Source organism: Misgurnus anguillicaudatus, chromosome 20 (assembly GCF_027580225.2).
Source record: "Misgurnus anguillicaudatus chromosome 20, ASM2758022v2, whole genome shotgun sequence".
Classification (NCBI taxonomy): domain Eukaryota; kingdom Metazoa; phylum Chordata; class Actinopteri; order Cypriniformes; family Cobitidae; genus Misgurnus; species Misgurnus anguillicaudatus.
In genome coordinates, this window is record NC_073356.2 from 11,468,126 (window position 1) to 11,491,888 (window position 23,763).

Consider the following 23,763-nt stretch of genomic DNA (forward strand, 5'->3'; position numbering starts at 1 on the left):
AATAAATATGTAAAGAAAAGTGGTAAACGTGATTACATGATTAAATCTGGTAGATTTAATTAAAGAAGTAAGCCTTTATAAGTACTTATGTCAGAATCCTGCCAGTTCCTTGTTTGTATTTAGATCTAGTTTAGCATGGCAGGGTTCTGACAGTACAATGTTGCATGTAGGAGATGCGTGGTTTTTGTATTGATTTATTCTGACCAAGCATTTCCCGGGTCTCGTCACTTTTTCCCCGATCCCTTACTTGTAATTATTTCCAGGTGTATGTCATTTACTTTCTCTCTATTTAAGAGTCCTTGTGTGTGTTGTTCAGCATGGGTTTGTCTGTGTTACTATGTTGTTTCATGCCAGTCGTTGTTTCCAGCGTGTTCCAGTTGAAGTTAAGTGTAGTATGTTCTAGTTAAAGTTTAGTGTTTTGTTTATATGTTAAGTTTAGTGTAGTTCTGTGTTTATTAGCGTTTGTTCTGTTCATTTGCCCCCTGGTGGGTTTTTTGTTTCTGTTATTTAATAAATTCCTGTTTTCTGTAATACGTGTCTGCGTTTGGGTTCTCTCTGTTCCGAAATCCTGACAACTTAAAATATTATGTATGATATTGTTACCATACTTTTTACAGTTTAATTTTAAAAGTTATTTACTTAATTTCCATATGTGTAAATTTTACTTGAAAAATATTGCAAAATTTATTTATTGCAAAAACTTGCAAAATAAAAATGTGAAAAATGAAATTCTACGTATCTTTTTTTTTAGTGCAGTTGAATCTGACATTATACATTTTATTATGAAACACAAAAATGTGTAAAATAGCAACAAAAAAAAAAACAACTAACAAATATATTTGCCCAACAAACACATACATTTACAATATGAGACTATAAAATAAAACTGTTCCTTATAACACAGTTATGTGACCCTGACTGTGAAATCCAGACTAAACATTTAATCATTGATTAAATATTAAAGAGTCAATAATAAAGATATCACGGTTATTTTTCACAGAATGTTAATATTATTTAGGATGATTTTATGTTAAAAACAGTAAAGCATCAGCCATAACTAAAATTCATTGTCATCACATTTTTGAAGAGAGAATTCACAACAAATAACATTTTTATTTAAGAGGGATTTAAACCAGGTGTTTCAAACCCACCGTGACATTTCATAAGTGTTCATAGATGCATAGCACTGCATAAACTGCTAATGTGGATGTTTTGTAATCGTTTTATTTATTATAAACTCTATAAGAATTACTCTGCGTGAAAATCCCAAAAGACCATTGACTGCCAACACACACGGACCAACCCGCCTGGCACCAACATTCATTCTGCAGTCAAAGTCACTTAGATCACATCCCTTCCCTTTTGTTGCAGGCTTTTATGCATTCAGCCGCTGTCGCCTGATTGGCTAATATAATATTTAATTTTTATTATTGAATTAATGTCAGTGCGTGCGCTTCAGATTGAGTCTTTGGAAAATTTGATTTTCAGTGTTGAATGGACGAGAGAGGAGAGTCAATTCTCTAAATCTCTCTACGGGGATGCTGGGATGTGTACACAGTCTGAAACACACACACACACACACACACACACACACACACACACACACACACACACACACACACAGTGTCCAGTGAGCTTGGCCGAGTGTCCTTTGCATGCTGTAGCACCCACTCACAAGCTGGGTAAATATTTACAGATCAAACGGAGATCTGTCTCAATACATGGAAGCTGCATCTGCCCATAGCTGCCAACGTAGCTGAGTAGAGCACAGTTTAAGCCTTTGATATGTATATGACATGTTTGGTCCTTTTAGAAAGTATGAGGAACCTAGGTTCCTGTTTCTTAATAGATAGAGCATTGCATTAGCAACGCAAAGCTCATGGGATTGATCCCAAGGAAACACTCATACTGATAAAAGTATTGTATAGACTTAATATGCTGTACAATAAGTCGCTTTGACTCAAATGCATAAATGTAATCAAACTATTAATGTACTTGTGATTGTGTTCATGTGTATTCATAAATAATGCAGTAAGTCATTAGAGGCTGCGCATTACGGAGACGACATTCTGCTCTGGTTGTTGTTATCAAGCTGAAGAGTCTTTATTGTTTTCTGTAACATAAGTGTGTTTATTGTGTTCAGTCACAGGGGAACAGCAAAGATCTATTTTTAAATGAACATCTAATCTGTATTCTGATCAGATTGTGGCATTATGCACTTGCACATAATGCTAATATAAATTGCTGGTTTATTCTGCATTTCAGTCAACTCTGAAACGCCCTTGAAAATGTCAAGTCACATTTTCTTTGCGTTTTACATTTTACAATGTTATGTTGCTTTTAAAGCAGCTTTAAAAGAAAAAAGACGAAAAAAGGGAAAATATTAAATATAAAAAAGGAATATAGAAATACAATGAGATATATTTGTAAATTTGTATCATGCGGTTAAGAGATGCAGTGTATTACATCATGCAATAGTGACGGGTCACCAATAAAAAAAAATTAAAGTTTCTTTTAGATTTAAAGTTTCTTTAGTTAATAATTAAATCTGTTTAGCAAACAGGTACCAAGATGGGCATGCAAAACACAATAAAATCAAATCAATATCTTCTGATATAGATAATCCTGTGAAATGAGCCATTTTTTTCTATATTGTATACAGTATGTTACTGTATATCTGTATCTGTTACATAAAGAACCTTTAACATCCACAAAATCTTTCTGTTGCACAAAAGGTCATTTCTTTATGCTTTAAGAGCACATATTGTCCGATTCACGTTTTGAAATTTCCTTTCTTGTGGAAGTGTGTATTAGTACATGTTAACGATATGCAAAAGTAACAATGAAGCAAGTTATCGTCTCCAACGTAAAACTCTTTCTTGGACTACAACAAACAGATGGATTGTAGGCAACAGTTTACTTCCTGGGATTGGTAATTGTAAACACGCAGTGGCGGCTGATTAATAGGGGGCGCTGCCCCCAAAGTTGGCCAGAGAAGAAAGCTACTTTAACATGTTACCAAAAAGTTAAATATATAGTGCAAATTAATACAAAATAAAATAATTTAGTTGTACTATTTCACTATTAGTCATATTATCATTTATTAAAAAAAAAAAACTGAGTTCGTTGTGTGTGTGTCATGTTTGTGTTTCTGGGGCGCACCCCAAACGAGTGTGTATGTAGGTCAGTAAAAAGGGTAAAAACATGTGACCTGAGGCTGAGCTCTGATTGGCTGGTTTGGAACTGCCTTGGGGCACAGAACTGTGCGCCCCAAACACTCCCACTTATGTAGTAAGCAAATCAATATTGTTTTTATGTCGTTGACCTCATTTGATTGGATCATTCTCAGAGTCTCATAACGGCGTTGCAGATTGCCATGTAACTGCGAGCTACAGTACTGATCAGTAAAAGCAAGTGAAATATCTTGAGATAAAGGAAATATGATTTTATGCTTACAAAATCACCCTTTACAAGGCATTCAGTTGAAGAATAAATGAAGGATTAAGGAACTTGGACCAGATTTATGACGTTGGAAACCAATGCAATTTCAAACCACAGGGATGAAACTGTCTTTGGAAAACTCAAATTTTTGGAGACAATTGGTGTTGAAGGATAAATGTAGACATGGTAAGCATATTAAAAACAACAAAATAAACAACAAAAACTTGATTTTCACCACATGGGGACTTTAAAGGTACTTCAGGCAATCAAATGCTTACCAGGGGATCATGCTTACCAACCAAATGTTTTTATGCAAGTGTACAAGAAAGCGTGATACTAATGTATTGTCATTTATCTTCAGACACAGTAGTGGTCCCTGCTGACGTGTCAGTTACCTCTCAGCAGTAGATTTGAATTTGAAGCTGGACTGAAGCAATGCGGCTGCTCTATTTCTCCATCTTTGAATGTCAGCTCTCTTTTGAGAGCCTGCTGAAAATCTATCAAGGTTTTCATCTGTCGTATAACTCAAGGAAGATATTTCCCTCACATTCCCTCGCCAGCAACATTTCCCTTTTTTCTCAATCTGTCTTTAAATCTTCCTCTCTTTTAAATGTCATGTTTAACAGATGTTTGCAAATCACTCCATCTTTTAAAGCCTTTTTATCGTACAGAAGGGCCAACAAATTATAACCAACCTGGGATCTTTTAAATTGGGTCAGTAAGCAACCACCCAAAACAGCCTTGCAGAACCAAAGCACCATGCTAACAAACAACACATGGGTGATTCTCATGAAACCATTGAAACACCACGGCACTAATGATTTTAGCTTTAAAATGTGTAATGTAGTAACATTAAAAAGCATCATAATTAACACAATACTGTGTTCTACCTTGCACAATGTGTGATTTCAACATAAGAATTTATAATTGTAAATTTGATCTCATTTTCTGCTGAAGTTCTCATTACCGCAATGTGTCCGGCTGTGTTTGAACATGCGTTATGTTGTAATTTAATCAAATTAACACTAGATGTTTTGCTAGACTACTTTAGATGACAGAAAAACTATTTACTGAATATTTATGTATAATAATAATGAAGAACAATTAGGAAAATGATGTGTCCATGCCTGATGTTCTCATCCTCCGCAACACTTTTTGAGAACAGTTTAAGCACACATACAGAATTTTAATAAAGTTTGATTTTGAGTGACCAAGCACATGAACCAGTTACTTCAAGATGGCTACCAGGTTAGATCATTTTTTTTTACAGTTAATTTGAAATATTGTCTTGTCAGAATGCTTACACGACATTTTGATTATCATTACCGCAACAGATGCTTATTAAATGTTAATTTAATTAATAGAAGCATAATACTTTGATTTTAAATCCATGTGCAGAATTATTTTCTTTCAGGTTTGTCATGTCATTTTGAAAATATGTCAGTGTTGATGTTTTCTGACTGTTGCGGTAATGAGATTTTTTAGGACAAATTTTTAAAATTATGTTACAAAAAGTGTTAAATGATAAGTAAAAGTTTTTAAATTAATGATCCCATTTACTCCAGACTTTGTTTTTCAATGTATAGTGGGAAAAAAAGTACATTTAAGCAATTTTTACATTTTCATGCTTGACATTTTTAAAACCAAGTTTTCGTGAGAATCACCCACATACAGCTTTTCAAAATGTAAATGTTTAGCTACTAGCTATCTGAATAACTTTTTAAAGCCAAAATATATAAAAAAGTCAGCCAATATGTAAAAAAAAGGAATGATGGCACATCAAAGCTCCAAAAACATGAACACTTTTAATAAAGTCGGATTAAAGTTAGACCAAAGTCAGATCAAGATACGAGGTGCTCGAAACATCACATTCTTAAGATTTTCAGATTTTTGGAGTGCCTTCATTACATTTTTTTTTCTTTGTTACTTTTCGTTTTGTTCAAGCACCCACTTTGAGCTGATGTGTGTGCTATCGTTTTGCCTATAGTCTGTGTCACTGGAATTAGATTTCATTAAGAAAAAAGCCAGTGAACCTTTCCGACATGAAGCTTAATTATGAAATATAAAGATCACCGGGCCACCATTCAATATTTATAATGCTCTTTGGAGCAGTCAATTAAATCCTCCAAAATGTGTGAGTTTCTTTAAAGTGCATGAATCATCTGAAGCACCTCCAGAAGGACCAGAGGGAAAAGATATATGAGGCCAGAGGGAAAAAGGAATTGGAAATTATTCATTTGCATGCGGAGAAAAGCTCCACCTTCTCTTATCAATTACTCAACACTGCAGCCCATTAGTGATTCAGCATGCCCGTCTGCAACATAAAGGCACATGGCATCTTATGAACCGGTTCACATATTTTTTCTTAAAGATGATATCAATATTCTGTACAAGGTCTAGAATCCATCTAAGCATCAAAAACCTCATATACTGTACCATCAAATGAAACACAGCCCCAGTCTTGCATAATCAGACCTACAACATAAAGTCTGAGCCGCACACTATTAAAAATGTCTTTGCTTAAAATTCAGTCTGCAAAAGTCCTTTTATCTTACCATGTTTAATGTTATCCAGTGATGAGTTGCTGTGATTTATAAATGAATTGTTTATTTATTTATAATTAAATAAAACATTATTATTAAGATAAATTAATGTAAAACATCTGAAGAGCTCAGATGCACAAGCTTGTTAATTCCACCACCATCAAAAATGAGACAATAAATTTGATTGAATGCTTCAAATACTTTCACTTCAAATCTGCCTCAGGCCATTCAGAAATACTGCTTTGTTGTGAGAAACCGCTAAACCCCACATTGATTTTTAAGCAAACTCCTCAAAGTGTACGGAAGATGAATTTGATGAATGATGGCATGTGAAGCGACCGTGGATCACATTTAAACCTGGGTCCCTTGTGAGGACCTTAATACAACCCGAATGTGGCGTGACATTGATCACAGCACCCCCTAAGTTGTGGTTTAGTTTCTTCCTTTTTCATTTTGAATTCTGACTTTAATTATTTGCAATGTTTCTAGTTACATTAGTGATCCTGCAACTGTTTACTATGTCTTGTCCAAAGAAGTGGATTTTTTGCCAAAAACCTTTTTTTTTGCCAAAAACCTTTTTTTTAAATTTGCGGTTAATTTTTTGCAGTTTTGGATTCTGTTAAATACCAATAAAATGACTCAAGTGACATTTTGTGAAAATAAGGCATTTCAATAACTTAAGGAATAATTGATGACGGGCCGTTGTATTATTCAAAAATAATTCACACCCAAGGTGGCAACCTCGCACAACGCGAAGCACCTACCACGACATGGCTAAGACATTGCTCTGGTGTTTATTTTATGTCATTTGACAAGTTGTGCGTTTATCGCAAAATAATGTATACCCGTGGAACATTTTTCAACCAATCAGAACCAATCATTTTTACAGTGCAATTTATTCTGGGTCAAGCACTCCCCATAGACATACAGTCATCTTCCAATTTGTTTTTATGTGCTGCTCATGGTGGGTTTACTATCTCTGAAATAGAAAAAATAACATCATAGACTGAGATGTAGAATAAAAGTACACTCAGAAATAAGGTACAAATGCTGTCACTGGGACAAAACTCTTATATGTAGGTATAAATATGTACCTTTGAGCTCCCAAAATGTTTCCTTGAGATATGAAGATGTACCTTTGTGCATTCTTTAGGTAAGTGCAGGGGCGTCATGCACCAATTTTTTTTAAGGGGGCACAGTGTCAACAGCTCACAGAAATTTGTGCATACACAGATATCAAACGAAATATTATAGAGCTTTCAGTCTTTTCCATGGCACTTACATTTCTAACAATCTGAAAACCCCTGCTTTCCTGCAAAAACCTCCAAAATAAAAGTGATGACTAACTTTCATATCAAATACTATTCAATCGGAATAATGACACATTTGCATCATATTTACATCTGAAACAGCATGTTTTATTTATTTAAGTCTAAATAGCTTGTTTAATTGTGTCATTATGCATTTTGCACAACAACTGCATCATATAAAATTAATGTAATTTTAAATCCATAAAGAATATAAACAACGAAAATGACATAAGCTATAGCCACGTGATTGATTTTAATGTTCAATAATGATTTTAAAAAATACGTTTAGATAAAATTATTAGAGGAACAGATTTTTGCATTAAATTTTACCTTATATGTGAGCATGTGAGATTCCGCGCCCGAGTGAACTCTGGCGAACTTTGGCGTTGTGCCAAGAAGATGAATCTCTACTAATATAACGTTGAGACGGTCACATTTAAAACCATACATTTTCTACACAGAGGAGGTTAACTGCACATTACCGTACTGGGGTTTGGAAACGTTTTAATTCCTCAGATAGCCAAATGCAGCAGCAAGCCAGCAACAGCAGAGAGCTCGTGAGCGCGCCCAGACGCTGATGACGTCTGCGACTGCGCTGACTGCAGCGCCAGCTGCCGCCAGAATAAAAGTAATGTAACATGATCAAAACACTATTAAAACGGCGAAAATCTCCGAAAAGTGACAAGGATGCAGCACAGAATGTATAATATTGTGCATATTAAACAGATTAAAAGTCAAATAACAGATTAATGGACGCTTATTTGATTTTGAGGTTGGATGCAAAATCCATTGGCTCAAAAAAACCAAGGGGGCACGTGCCCCCTCAGTTTGAATGGGCATGACGCCTCTGGGTAAGTGTACTTTTTGAAAGAGTACCGCAACAGTGATATCGTTAATATTGACTGAATAAAGTCACAGCTAAAGATTGAAATCAATGATTGAAATCAAACTTTATTGCTCATAATCTCATCATTAGCGTAAATTTTACTGACAGGATCACATTTATGCATTTTGAAATACAAGTAGACGTTTACACACAGTAAGCGTAGCACTCAGTTTAACTGAGATCAGGTAGTAATGACCTCACACTGTGAAAAACAAAGATCTGCAGTCATCCCTTAGGATCTGCTCTACTAAAGCTCCACAGAAATTCACCTTCACACCAATTTATAGACTGGTGTCTCAACAACCGCTGCCCTGTGCAGAGACACTGTGCTCTGGTTTCTCTTTTACCTTTAAAAATAGAGGAGGAATATGAAAACCTACAGTAGGGGTGAGCGGGTCACAAACTAACGCGGGGTTAATTGTAACACGGCTTCTTTACATATTTCTACAGGGCTGAGCAAACTTGGTCTTTTTCTCTTACTGTGAATTTTCTCAAAAGCAGATTTCTCAGGTTCTTCATCACTGTTGATTTTCATTGCATGTCATACTCAATTTTTTGCTGCTGCATAACCTTAAAAAATGGTCTGTTTATAAACAGCAAAATAAAAAAGCATACAGTCAGTTTGAGAGAACAAATGTTGAAATATTCCTTTAAGAACGAGAAAGAGACAGCGAGTTTTCAGCTGGGCACCCAAGTGTAACGTAAGCCATATGGCCATTACATCAATGTGGCTGTCATCCTTCAAGTCCCCTAAAGGCATCTTTCAGCTCACTCGCATTCTGTGTACATTCATTCTCGCTGCTGTAAGAGAAACGTGTGTTGAAACACATCCAGTATCTACGGCAGACAGCACTTTTTACTGATAGTTCCCCTTACAATAACATCTATCGCCTGAGGGGACAATCTATTACCAAAAAGCATGTTTCTTTCACAGATAACTGAGCAAGTCTTGCTCGTTCCCCCAAGCATTATTCGATCTCGTACTAATTTATTCATTTTTACTAAAGCATTTTAAAAAGAGATTTTTACCAAAATGCTAATTGTGTATCGATCTGCTTTTTCCATTTAAAAGCAATTTCCCCCTTGATCTAGTACTCAATAATCATTATACAGCAGCCGTAGGCAGAAGAAACTCTAGAATGTTACTGGTGTAAAAATGAATTGGCACATCCAACTACATCGAATTTCTCTGGAGTCCACTGCCATGTGACCTTAGTCACAGAGCTTTACTGCTAACGGAGAACCAATAATAACGGCTCATTCACTGGATGCTTGACTGGGCATGTCAAGCGATAAAAGCAACCTTTTATATGGATATGAGCTTTTGACATTTTCACTCATCTACACTCTTAAAGTGAAACTCCAGCCAAATATCAAAATGTACTCACCCTCAAGCAATCCGAGATACACGTGTCCATCATCTTTCAGACGAACACATTTAGAGTTATTTTACACTGCAAAAAATGACTTTCTTACTTAGTATTTTTGTCTTGTTTTCAGTAGAAACATCCAAAAATTCCCAAATCAAGATGCTCCTTCCTGATGAGCAAAATGACCCAAGTAAACAAGTCTAGTTTTAAGACAAACAATATACAATTTAAGTGAAATTGCCCTCAAAACACGCAAAACCATCTGCCAATGGGGTGTGAAAAAAATTTGTGAAATAAGATTTATTTTTTCTTAAACACTTAATTCAAGTAAAATTTTTCTCACTCCATTGGCAGATATTTTTGCTTGTTTTAAGCACAAATTCACTATATGTATATTTTTTGTCTAAAAACTAGTATTATTTTCTTAGGTCATTTTGCTCATCAAGAAAATACATCTTGATTTAAGAATTTTTAGATATTTCTACTGAAAACAAAACAAAAATACTAAGTAAGAAAGTCATTTTTTGCAGTGTAGTAAATGTCTTTGCTTTTCCAAGCTTATAATGGTACACTGCAAAAAATTATTTTCAAGAAAAAAATTTCTTAGTATTTTTGTCTTGTTTTCAGTAGAAATATCTAAAAATTCTTAAATTAAGATGGCCAAGAAAAAAGAAAACACTAAATTCAAGAAAAATGTGCTTACCCCATTGGCAGATTTTTTTTTGCACATAATCACTTAAATTTGATATTTTTGGTCTAAAAACTAGACTTATTTTCTTGGGTCGTTTTGCTCATCAGGAAAAAGCATCTTAATTTAAGAATTTTTAGGAGATATTTTTACTGAAAACAAGACAAAAATACTAAGAATTTTTTTCTTGAAAATAATTTTTTGTAGTGTATTAATATTAAATTAATATTAATAAGGTTCTTCAGATGTACCATATTTTTCGGACTAAACACTGCAAAAAATTATTTTTGTCTTGTTTTCAGTAAAAATATCTTAAACATTCTTAAATTAAGATGCTTTTTCCTGATAAGCAAAACGACCCAAGAAAATAAGTCTAGTTTTTAGACCTAGTGTAATTTGCTGCTTGTTGTGCAGATGATTCGTACGATCGTTTTTACGATCTACTTAGCCTTACAATGCTTTTGGGAAACCCGGCCCAGATCAACAAACTTACCATAAACAGTTGAGTAGCCTGACAGACGCATACTTTCGTATGTGTTCACGACACTGTTGTCATGTGGTTACTACGTCAGTAAAGGCGGTAACAAAGGGTTATGTGGATGTCAATGTCAGGCGACTACACGGCCCCTTGTTAATGTTTAGATTGGCAATTTTTTCATAATTTACAAGTAGTTGAAAACATTAGAGTTATTGATAGTAATCAGCTGGACAAAATACTGGACTAGTGGTTGTTGGATATTTTACTGCAAATCTCTTACAAATTGTACCTTTAACGCTAAACGAACTTGGCTTTCTGTGCTCGAAGGCAGCTCGAACCTGAGGCCGGGCTTGAGTCCCAAGTTTAATCAACAGAACTGCACAGAGAGAAAAAAAATGAGCGGACACTTGGAGACTGCCGCTTATACAGTATGTTTTTAATGATGATGCACAGGACTAAATGTTAATTCCTCCCAAACCTACGTTTAAAGTTTACCCATGGTTCCTGCAGTAAAAGAGTTTATTTTCATCATGCTGCTGCTATAATGTAGCAATTATACACATTTTCCCAGGACATTTTAAGCCCGGTGGTTGGGAACCTCTGTTCTATGGCATCGTGAAGCACCTTTATTTTTAAGAGTGTGGCTGTCCAGGATGTCCTGAATTGTTGTGATTGTGTCACACTGTGCAGATGATGGTACGTAGAGAAAGGACTGAAGTAAGTAAGGTTTTGAGTGTGTGTTTTTGGGTCAGTTTAAAATTAAACCAGAATGGACCGGAAAAGATTAAGTGAATTGGATCAAATGGATCCGCCTCTCTGAACATCCCATTAGTCAAGAGATGCAAAGCCTATCGCAGAAAGAGCGTTTTTCAACTTTCGACTGCATAGAGGCAAGTTTCACTTTTGCAAATGCTTGCATTTTTGCTTAGTGTCTTTGCGTCACATCTCATTACAATACAAACATGCACCCATGCTGGAAGAGGTTTTGTGTTCACTGCAAAATATGACCTTCTTACTTAGTATTTTTGTCTTGCTTTCAGTTAAAATATCAAAAAATTCTTAAATTAAGATGTATTTTCTTGATAAGCAAAATGACCTAGGAAAATAAGTCTATTTTTTAGACAAAAATATATACTTCAAGTAAATTAGTGCTTAAAACAAGCAAAAAAATAAATAAATAAAAAATAAAATCTGCCAATGGAATAAGAAAAAATTTCTTGAAATAAGTGTACTTTTTCATAAACACTCAACATTGCAAAAAAAGATTTTCACGAAAAGATAAAAAATTATTTTCAAGAAAAGATTTTTTTTATTTGTCTATCTTCCTAAGCAGGCACAACACTGCAAAAAATGACTTTCTTACTTAGTATTTTTGTCTTGTTTTTTAAGTAAAAATATCTAATTATTCTGAAATTAAGATGTTTTTTCTTGATGAGCAAAATAAGTCTAGTTTTTAGACAAACAATATAAAATTTAAGCGAATTTGTGCTTAAAACAAGCAAAAAAATCTATCAATGGAATAAGAAACATTTTCTTGACTTCACTGCAAAAAATAATTTTCAAGAAAAAAAATTCTTAGTATTTTTGTCTTGTTTTCAGTAAAAATATCTAAAAAAAAATATTTTAAATATTATTATAATATTTTTGGTCTAAAACCTAGACTTATTTTCTTGCGTCATTTTTCTCATCAAGAAAAAGCATCTTAATTTAAGAATTTTTAGATATTTTTACTAAAAACAAGACAAAAATTCCAAGAATCCTTCCTTCCCGAAAATAATTTTTTTGCAGTGAAGTCAATTTTCTTATTCCATTGGCAGATTTTTTTACTTGTTTTGAGCACAAATTCACTTAAATTTTATATTGTTTGCCCAAAAATTTGACTTTTTTTCTCATCAAGAAAAAACATCCTAATTCCAGAATAATTACATATTTTTACTTAAAGCTCACGTAACACACGCTGTTTCTGCATTTCTGATGTTAATCTGGAGTACCTATAGAGTAGTATGACATCCTTTATATCTCCAAAGAGTCTTTAGTTTAATCAGATTTATAAAAAAAAGATTAGCTTTACCGAATCTTTCCGATAATGTGCGAAAAAATGAAGGAGGAGTTACTACCGCGGGAGGAGCGAGAATGAGTCATGCAACACTATACAACACTGTTTTAACTTACGATTCACTACATGTTCGTGTCATTTATATAATATGCCCGCGCATATTTCCAACATAAGACAGAAGTCTTACTTACCGCATGCAACTCGTGACCCTGTTGGGAAAATCCAGTGCATCAAACACACACGCAAAACTCTGCTGCTACCCCGGATAATAAACTATATCCATTGTTTCCATAAGGCTGGATTTCTTCTCCTTACATCCAAAAACACACTTCATCTTTCGTGCCATTGTTGAGTTTTGAAATTAAACAAAGCTGTCGCGTGATATGCTGTTTGTAAGTTCTAGCGTCTCCCGCCGATTGACAGGCGGGCAGGGTTTTCCAGGGAAAGTGCCCATATAAAGAAGTGATACGTATAGAAAACCCCTGAAACGTCAGTTGGACATGTAATCGAAAAAAAACTTTCCGAAACTTGTACGAACCCTTGCGAAGTGCATTCGGCACAGAAATGCTGTGTAACACATCCAACTGCTTTTTTGACACTTTGCAACGTTAAGCATGAGGAAACAACTCTATAACTGTGTTAATAAGTCAGAATGCTTGACCATTGAAACCCCACTTTTAAAAACAAGACAAAAATACTAAGTAAGAGTCATTTTTTGCAGTGTTTAGCCTGCTTAGGAAGATAGACAAATCAACAAAATGAAACAATCTACATAATGTGCAATAGTCTCAATATTACTTAAATATGTTTATATCTCCAGAAGTCATAGATTGATCCTATAGCTATAGGATTTATGATGTGTATATGTAAATGGACACAAATCCACAAGTGCACATATTCAAACCATAAAATAGACAGAATATAACATCATCTAATCTGGACTAATTCACACTCAATAGCTGAAAAGATTGAAGAATGTCCAAAATACTTAAACTGCATTATCCTTCAGCTGTACCTGCAGTGGCACGAGAGAAAAAATGGACATGACGTTCCCAAACAGATGGCATCTTGGAACGGTGTATGGGAACTTGTCGCCTCCAAATGTTATTTTCTCATCAAGTCATTAAAATTGGATTGTGTTGAAGTTGATCTTGAAATGAAGGTCAGGTACACTCTTTAGAGAGCTGAGGTTTGACACATCACATACATCACAATTGTGTTACACCTGATAAAAAATACACTGCAGTGGTAAATGTCAGCACATCTTGAATTCAGGTGTATTTATATTTGGCCAACAGTATTATGCATTACGAAAGTGCATTGTGATGACATGTTGTGTTATCATGTGGACGGACCTTTCAGTATGCAGAAAGTATTTTTTGTCATCAGCATTTGGCAGAGGTACAGATGGGAGAAAGCAGAGCTGGAAAGACCCCCCAAATTTAGGAAGCGTGGTTCCCTTCAGTGAGCAACCTGGCAGGAGAGAGAGAGAGAGAGAGAGAGAGAGAGAGAGAGAGAGAGAGAGAGAGAGAGAGACTCGCTCTGCAGTATTGAGAGTGAATGAGCTTTACATTTTGACCTCATTTGTGCTTATATTTCCCCATAATAGGATATACTGAAAAAGTCAATACATACTTTAGCTAAAGATGTAATTTACAGCTAGATGTGCTGTCTCAGGTATTGGTTATATATCAATGCAACAGAATAAAGCACGTAGAAGGGCAATTACAATGAAACAGGCGTCATAAAATGGGCGGGGCTTAGCGGTATGCGTTCTCTTCTATTGGTTATGTGGGTTTTAATGATCTTATTTAAAAAAATAACCGACTGTGTGTTTTCAACCACACGTATTTTTTAATAATTCATACAATTTAGAAGTTATTTTCTAGACAAAAAAACAATATTTTTATTGCGGTTCAACAGCACCAATCACAGCCTTTTACTTAACCTATTTTTTTTTACATATTGCTATGGAGGATTTCCGTCTGTGTCCAGCAATTAAAAAAAATATATAATATGTAAACAAATATGCTTATAACGTGCACACATCCCCTAAATACCCAGAGATTTCCGTGCGGTTTTGTGTTTTTGAGCCGTCGCGCGCCCCCTTCAGGACAACATCTGTATGTCTTTATTGGATAAAGCGGCATGCCGCCTGATGATCTGCGCGCAGTCCTCTCATGTCGACTTTCTGCGGCAGGTACGGAGTTTAGATCCAGTGTCTCTCTTCACTGATGCGGGGATAACGACGGCAACCGCCGGTGAATGTTAAACACAAAGACGTCGACTTATAAGTTTAACGACCATCGCGAGTACTAAATGGGATTCAACGTCTTCCGTACAGAATGTGAAGATTTCCTTAAAGGATGCTGGGAATTACAGGCTCGTTTGCTGCGCTGTTATTCCTGCTTTTGGGTTTTATCTCCGTCTCCTCGGTTGATGCCGGTAAGTTTGGGTGAATTTATTTGTTTCGTCTGACAAACACATTGACATTCTTGCAATGCGTTTGGCTTTTACGCACGAGATGGAAAAACAAAGCAAGACCCTCTTGCATTGTTTTTGTATGAATGGGTAAACATTTATATGTTTAAATAGTCTGTGTAAAATCCGACCTGACACGTTGATGTTGCGGGTATGGGATGAATAAATGATGCGCTGCTACCTGTTCAGCCTCCATTGGGAAGCAGGAGACGCTCGTGGCTTTCAACTATTCATTCACACTGCGTGTAATTTCATGTGATCCTGACTAAATCTGTTAAAAGAGATTATACTGGAATTGAATAAGGAATGTCAAATTTGACGGATTTGGGATTTAGGGAATTTGTCTGGATGTGGACACCACACACTACACATTATAGTGCTGTGGTAAGAATGGCCAAAAAATTATAAGTACAGCAGTACTAATACATTACTTTAATACAGGTAGGCTATTCATCCTAAATCCATTTTCTCCCACTCTTGTCCATTAAGTTTCATGTTTGGTAGCAATATAATTTATCAGCAATAAGATTTAGGCTATACATTTTTGTCTGGCCTGGATAAACCAGAGCATCGCAGTATGCCTCATGAAATAATAGATATTAGGAGACCTACAGGATTTAATGTATGGTTTACCCAAGGAAGCCATCTATGATTTCAATGTATTATAGTTGTTTGGAGGGAAACTACAGTACTATTTCACTTCAGTATCATCTGTTTGACAATATATAAAACATCTAACAAAGTCTTTTATGACCCATTCTTATAAATCTGGGAACTTAAATATAGCCTACTGAAAATTTTGGTTCCTCAAAAAATGGTTTCACAAGGTTTTTAAAAGAACCATTTATGTCTTAGTACAGTCCGAACCTTTATTCTTAAAAAAAAATTCAGAAAGGTTCTTCTTCGGATGTTAAAGGTTCTTTATGGAACCATTCACCCAAAAATGTTCTTATATGGCATCTTGAAGCTCCTTTTAAAAGTGCAAATATAAACATAATATGCTGTTCGGATAACACCAATCCAGCATGCTGAACTGATTTCACTCTGGTTTTCTCTTTTTACGTGACAAAAAGACAGAACAAAGCCTTCGTCCACAAATCTATATATTCAGGCAAAGGAATATTAATGCAAGCGTCAAATCTGCATCATAATGTTTAATAAGAGACGATAGGGAAAGCGGTGAAATTAATATGGTACAAAACCAATTTTAGACATTGTTGTGATTTATAGGCCTGTTGTGTTTTGTTATGGCGCCTGTGATGAAAGGCAAGTATGCCCCCGCAGTGTGGAGCACAGAGTTCTTCGCTTCATGCTCTTTACATTTGTTTCATCTGACACTGCCAGCGCTTCATCAAAGCTACAGGAAGACATTGTGAATATTTGATGAGTTTCATGTTGTTTAGTGGCGATCTGTGGGCAATCACCCATGTGCACCGCTTATTAGAGCAAATCTATGATCAAATGATGTGCTTTAGCCACCGTAAATTAAAAAAGAGAAACATCTTAAATGAAAATGAGAACTCAAAAACTCTTAAGCCAAGGGCGTCAGTAGACCCCTTTTACTGGGGCACGTGCCCCAGTGTGCCCTTCTGAAAATTAACCTTTTTTAGGGCCATGAAAAGATTAACTGTGATTAATCGCATACAAAACAAAAGTTTTTTTGCATAATTTATGTGTGTGCACTGTGATAATGATTTTTTATATATGAATACACACACAAATACATTTTTGTATTTATATACCTAAATAACATTTTTGTATGTGTATGTGTGTATTTATGTATACATAATACATGCACACAGTACACACACACACACACACATATTATGCAAACACAAACTTTTATTTTGTATGTGATTAATCGCGATTCATCTTTTGACAGCCCTATTTTTTGTGATAAAAGTGTAGTAGCCATTGTTGTTGTTTTTTGTGTATTGATTACTATTAGCAAAACCATGGTTTTACTACACTAATCATGGTTAACTATGTTCTTTTGGTTTTAAAGCTTTTAACAATGTTTTTTTGTAATAACCATGCTTTTTTGGTTTTGACTGTAGTAAAACCATGGCTAATTTTCTTAAGGGTAAATCTGCTGTGTTACCAGTGTATTTATTTACAAAGGTGTAACTGTGGCAAAAATGGATCTATATGTAGTTATCCATTTCACGCTTTTAAAAGCGACCCAGCAGTCGCACTGACGCGTACGCGCACAAAAGCATGTCCGCGTGCGTCTGTGGCTACATTGTAAAAAATTAGCTGTAAGTATGCAGCTGGTTGCCAGTAACTTACTGTAGAAGATAAAGACTAAATATGTGTTATGTTCATTTAACTTTGAACAAACTGTTGCCAGTAAATAACATCAATGTAAAATCTACAGTAAGATATAGCAGCTAGTTGCCAGTAATACACAGTAATACAGTAATTTCTACAGAAATCGTTTACAGTGTATGTCCAAATACCCACACTTGCAGCCTTTGCACTTGACCACTTGACTACTTACATGACATATTTCCTGTATTTAGCCTAGTATTCTAGTGGGTGTGAAGATCCCAAGCGTGGATGTATAAAAATGCAAGTGTAAAAATGTCAATATAGTGGCAGCAATTTGCACCAAAACGTATTCGTTTTTAATTTAGGCTACTTAAAATAAATATATATTTTAATTTTTTCTTTAAATAAAATAAACACATAAACACTCTGAAAAGAATATTTGCAAAACTTAGTTATTATTATCTTCACTTATCTAAAACTTTCAGAAGCTGAATTCTTTTCACATGTAAAAACTCTTCATTTTGTGCATGCAACTTTATTAAAGTTTATTGTTTATTCAGAAGTCCATGAGTAAACGACACAATTAATATTGTTTCTAATTATGTGATTTAAACAGATATTTTACAAAGATTGTTTGCACCGATGAAACTGCATCACTTTTCGTTTTACTACCAAAATATGTAATATCCATTTATTAACTTACAAAGTTTCCGTGACATCTTGCGAGTTTTGGGCAAAAGTCTCACGATTTACATCCAGAACATAATGCATGATGGGATAAGCTTAGCCTTGAATACCGTTTGAAAGCGGTAATGGCCCTGTCCCAAATGGCACACATCAGACTTCTCGACTTCCTCACTTGTGGAAGTCCACACATCGACAACATCATGCAGTGCAGATCCCAGGGATCCCCGACGCGAGTCCACGAAGGGGCACCGGAGCTGTATTTTATTGTATTCTGGGACAGACTCAAGAATCACGCCCGAAACAGGAAGAGAAGAGGTGTCAACTCCTCCCATCCGTTGTCTGATTGCTCTTTCGCAAAGACTTCTTGGTTGGTAAAGTGTGTGGAGCCTGCATGCAGCATTGTTGGCTTCGCTGAAGACCGCATCAAGGGTGCAAAGGGGGCGCTAATGAACATTTCGGAGAGTAAAAATGTAAGATATGACACCCTACGGACTCGTAGACTGAGTGCGCGCAATAAGAGACAGTCTTCCGCACTTACTTCCTGTCACGTGCACGCGCTCTCAAGTGGCCAAGACCACAAGTGTGGGTATTTGGGTCCTGTCCCAAATGGGGCACTTTTGGACTTTCGGTCACGTAGCCTAAAATTGCACATGCTCGCTTAGTCTACGAGTCCGTAGAGTGTCCCATCTATCTTTTTTACGCTCTGAAGTGCTCGCACCTCATGCAGGCTCCACACACTTTACCAACCCAGAAGTCCTTGCAATCAGTCGACGGATTGGAGGAGTCACACCACTTCAGTTCCCATTTCCGGCGTGACACTCGAGTCTGTCCCAAAATACGACTCCGATGCGCCCTCGTGAACTTACGTCAAGGTTCCCTACAGTCTGCACTACATGATGTCATCAAAGTGTGGACTCTGATGACATCCACAAGTCCGGAGTGTGCTGTTTGGCACAGGGCCTTGGACGCAGCCAGACACAAAAGTCCAGGTGACCCCACAAAATTGAGTTAGCTTACTGTATGAAAACACGACAAAACTAAATTACGTATCTAAATATTAATGATAATCTTATTTTAAATCGATCCCTCTTGGCTCCTGTAGATGGACATCAGAAATGTTTTGTGCAAAACAGACAAAGGGAAGCAGAAAGTAGAGGTGATGAGTTTGAGGGGGGATAGACAAACTACATCCTTAACCAGTCAGGTCTCAGAAAAGTCTCAGGAAAACCTCTGTCAAGTCTATAGAATTGCATTGTTGCTGAGAAAATCAATACATTTTATATGGTTCTTTATTTAAAGATATGAAATTAATATTTAGTTCACTAGTTCTAGGACACTACAACACAGTGGGCAGTAACTATGACTGAAATTATTCTTGAAATATTGTTATTGTAAAAATATTTTTTTTAAAAAACATGTTATTATTTATTGTTATCATTGTATGTAAAATGCAAATGTGCAAGAACATTTTATTTCTACACATTGTATACCATTTATGCCTCCAAACATGTTAATAATGTTCATGTTAAGTATGATGAAGATACTTAAATATGTTTGAATACATACATCTTTATACTTCCCAGTACGTGTTGCAGTGTAGGAATAGTTGGTTAAGCAAAGTAATTTTGTATATGGTAGTTCATTATGTTGCACACTTCTTGCACACAGCAAGCTTTCAAGAAAAAAAGTGGTGGCCTGTGCCCCAGTAGAGCTTTACATCTAGCAAGGCCCCATCTTGAGCTATAAAAAAGCAACATCTGAGCAATTACATTTTTGGGTGAGGTCAACAGAGGGTGCAGACACCCATCTAAAATGTTATTAGATGCTGGAGGGGTGACATGGAGTTCATGGGAGACCATGGGATTTGAAGCTAAAGGGTGTAATATTCTCAAATCTACAGATTGGCCTAGAAACAGCTTACAGGCAAAACTGCTTCCGATTAAAAATGTAATGGTGTCAGAGATAATATGAAGCTTGTTTATACTCCTCAAAGGGAATCTTTATAAATTACAGTAAGGATCTCACGACTGAATCATGAAACGATTAGTCCGAAGTAGGGGTGGGCGGAATGACCAAAAATCTATTCCACGGAATGAGTCATTTTATTTCACGGAACGGTATATTTCACGGTATAAATGTTTTTCAGTTTATATTGTTTTTTGATGATAAAAATGTACAGAAATTTGCAACTCAATCTAGCTTTTAACTAAATGCCCACCGCAGTTTTAAATTATGAGCAATTTAAAGTTAATAATGTTAAAGGGATAGTTCGGCCAAAAACGATATTAAACCCATGATTTACTCACCCCCAAGCTGTCCGAGTTACATATGTCCATCGTTTTTCAGACAAACACATTTTCCGATATTTTAGAAAATATTTTAGATATTTCTGTTCATTAAATGTAATGTTGCGGGGTCCAGGAATAGTCCACGACCTTCAAGTCCAAAAAAGTGCGTCCATCCTTCACAAATTAAATCCAAACGGCTCCAGGATGATAAACAAAGGTCTTCTGTGGGTAATCCGTGAGGTGTTGTTGTAGAAATATCCATATTTAAAATGTTATTAACTTTATAAACTAGCTTCCGGTAGCGCCGCCATTTTGGAGTGATGCGCATTCAGGATGAGAGCTTACGCAGCGTACAGAGTTTCTCTGCTGCTGCTCGGTGCCCCCGCCCTCCGAATTTGTCATACGTCACTAAGAAAAGTGCGTACACTACGCTAATCCTCTCTCCTGAGTCTAAGATGGCGGCGCTACCGGAAGCTAGTTTATAAAGTTAATAACATTTTAAATATGGATATTTCTACAACAACACCACACGGATTACCCACAGAAGACCTTTGTTTATCATCCTGGAGCCGTTTGGATTTAATTTGTGAAGGATGGACGTACTTTTTTGGACTTGAAGGTCGTGGACTATTCCTGGACCCCGCAACATTACATTTAATGAACAGAAATATCTAAAATATTTTCTAAAATATCCGAAAATGTGTTTGTCTGAAAAACGATGGACATATGCAACTCGGACAGCTTGGGGGTGAGTAAATCATGGGTTTAATATCGTTTTTGGCCGAACTATCCCTTTAAAGTGAAAAGGCCCAGAAGATAACAACAGATTAAGTCTTGATAATTTTTGTTAATTATCTAGACTATATAAGCTATAGTATGCCTTCATTGTATTTTGTATTTATGCATACATTACATTAAAAATAGGCAATATGTAAAATGAACAGGTATAAATAGCCTATATGCAAAAACCTACAGACAGGATGAATACCTATAGCCTATATGAGAGACGAAGCTCTAGATATTATAAATATGACAGTTGATAGGATGTGATGATCATGAAGTCTGTTTTAAGGTCTTGTCACCCTTTACTTTCTATTAGACCTTAACATTTGCGTCTCTTTCTCGTCTTTCCGATTAAATATGTTTGTATAAGCAAATGGCGCGTCAAACTACATCGCTCCAGCAGCGCACGTGTCACTGATATAAACGCAAGTTTTGTCTTAGCTTGCTTAAAGTTCAGAAAACTTTACAACTATTAGCATTATGTGCGAGAAGAACCCTTCATTTGGCGTCGCAGCTCCTTGCGGGTGCCTAGAGAGACCTCTGCATGCGAGAGACCGACCGGCTGCTGCATGAGCACAGATAGAGAGAGAGTGAGAGAAAAAAGAGCGAGAAAGAAAGAGCGAGCGAGAGTCTCGCTGCGAGACCTGCGGTGGTGGATTCACTGGCAGTTATTATAAAAATGACAGAAATAACTCCTTCATGTTTTATGAGTGAATTATTATAAATGTTTCTCCGTCACACTCAGTCTAACATGCGGGAGTGCAGAGTTAGCCACACCCACTTATTTGCATTCCGCGGAATAGACGGAATAGAAAAATCTGTTACGTCTGACATTTTATTCCACGGTAACGGAATATACCGCCATACCGCCCAGCCCTAGTCCGAAGTTATTGTTTTCCTCACAAATTTTTAAACACACAAACATTTGAAGTCATGTATTCATGTAAAAGCATTTTTATTAGGCTCTTAAGTTTATGTTCAGTAATTTTACTTAAGGTTATTAGTCAATAATTGTAATGTCTTATTTCCACAAATGTCACTTTAGATATTTCATTGGTTTTTAAAAATGTGTGTCTTTTGCTGCAAAACCCTCTAAGTGCTCTAAAAAGTCTAAAAAAGGTCTTCAGTCACTTTTCACTGTCCTTTCTGAATGAAGGTAAAAGGCGCAAAATTTTTTATCAATATTCTAATATATTCTGTAAACCTCCCTTTACCGGGAAAACCCTCCAAAAAACTCTCGCGCCTTGACAAACGCACGTCGTCGTTCATCTAATTTTTGGACGAAAAATCGTTATGCATTTAACGGATTGGGCCAACAAAGAGGTATTTTTGATTGGCCTGAGGCCGGGATTAAGCAGATTTAAAGCAAAAGTATTTAATGAACGTATAATACGTGTTGGGCGCATTCAGTCAATATCATTATCTAATTTTCCATCCTCACATCCACGTTAAAGTAAAACAAAAATTGGTTTTGCGGGTCAATTTAACCTATTATTTTAAGTTTTAACTTATAAAATCAAGTTGATATTGTTTAACTTAATTATTTAAGTTAAATAACATAAAAATATATCGTCGCTGCCCGATGAAACTCACGTTTGTCCAAAACGGTTACTTTTCAGGAAGTGAAAAAACGCTGTATTTCAAAAACAGTTGAATGTGGCGTTGTCATACTTGGTACGGCATCTTTACATGTAACCATATTCTTGCCAGTGTAATGATATAATCCACATTTGACCAAAATTTAGTTTAAATGGACATACGTGCATATTTTACATTTTATTAAATGTCTCTTGCAAACTATGAAGGGACAATGAATCAATACACTGACATGGTAATGCTAGACAGATATTTGGTTTGCACAGTCCTCTACCGTAATTTTGTCACTCCTAGATGTACGTCTGGCGTCAGGAGGAAACGTTTACCCCGATGAAGGAAAGTCATTGTCTCACCAGGCTGCGTTTATTCGGCTATCTAGTGCTGAGCTTCGATGAAACTTAACGAGACCGGCGAGATGCTTTTACAGGGCAGGAGATATGTGGCGTGATTGACAGCTTTGACACCAAATGGATATATGTGAAAATCAGATGACATGATTTCACAACTTTTCATTGGCCATTTAGATATGTGAAGCATACTGTATACGGAAATTAACCTGGACTTTCAATCCATCGCAAAATCTCAAAATCGGCAAAATGGACATACGTGCACAGCGACGATATGTTGATTTGACAAAAATGCTGCATATTTTTTTTACAGTATATTGATAAAATGTAGTATAAAATAGAGTTTAAATACACTGTAAATTGCTTTGAAAAAATAAGACATTTTAAGATAAGATCCTATTGCATACAGTAATTTACTGTAATTTTATTGTTTATTTATCAAAAAAACTAAGCAATTTTCTTTACATAATTGCAATGTGATATTGTAAAAATCAGATTTGCTAGTATACATTAGCGGTCTTCTCGGGTCCAAAGAAAT

The 23,763-nt window shown here is 35.8% G+C and overlaps 1 protein-coding gene across 2 annotated transcripts in view; it reads left to right on the forward strand.

Moving 5' to 3' along the window:
- The first annotated feature begins 14,905 nt into the window (after positions 1–14,905).
- The window catches only part of fndc5b (fibronectin type III domain containing 5b), a 30,108-nt gene continuing 21,250 nt past the window's right edge, over positions 14,906–23,763 (forward strand). The window contains exon 1 of one of the 2 annotated variants that reach the window (XM_073858105.1): positions 14,906–15,217. In XM_073858105.1, coding sequence (XP_073714206.1) covers positions 15,139–15,217 — 79 coding nt within the window. In that variant the 5' untranslated portion in view covers positions 14,906–15,138. The remainder of the gene's footprint in view (positions 15,218–23,763) is intronic. The other variant, XM_055219639.2, reaches the window with a different exon arrangement.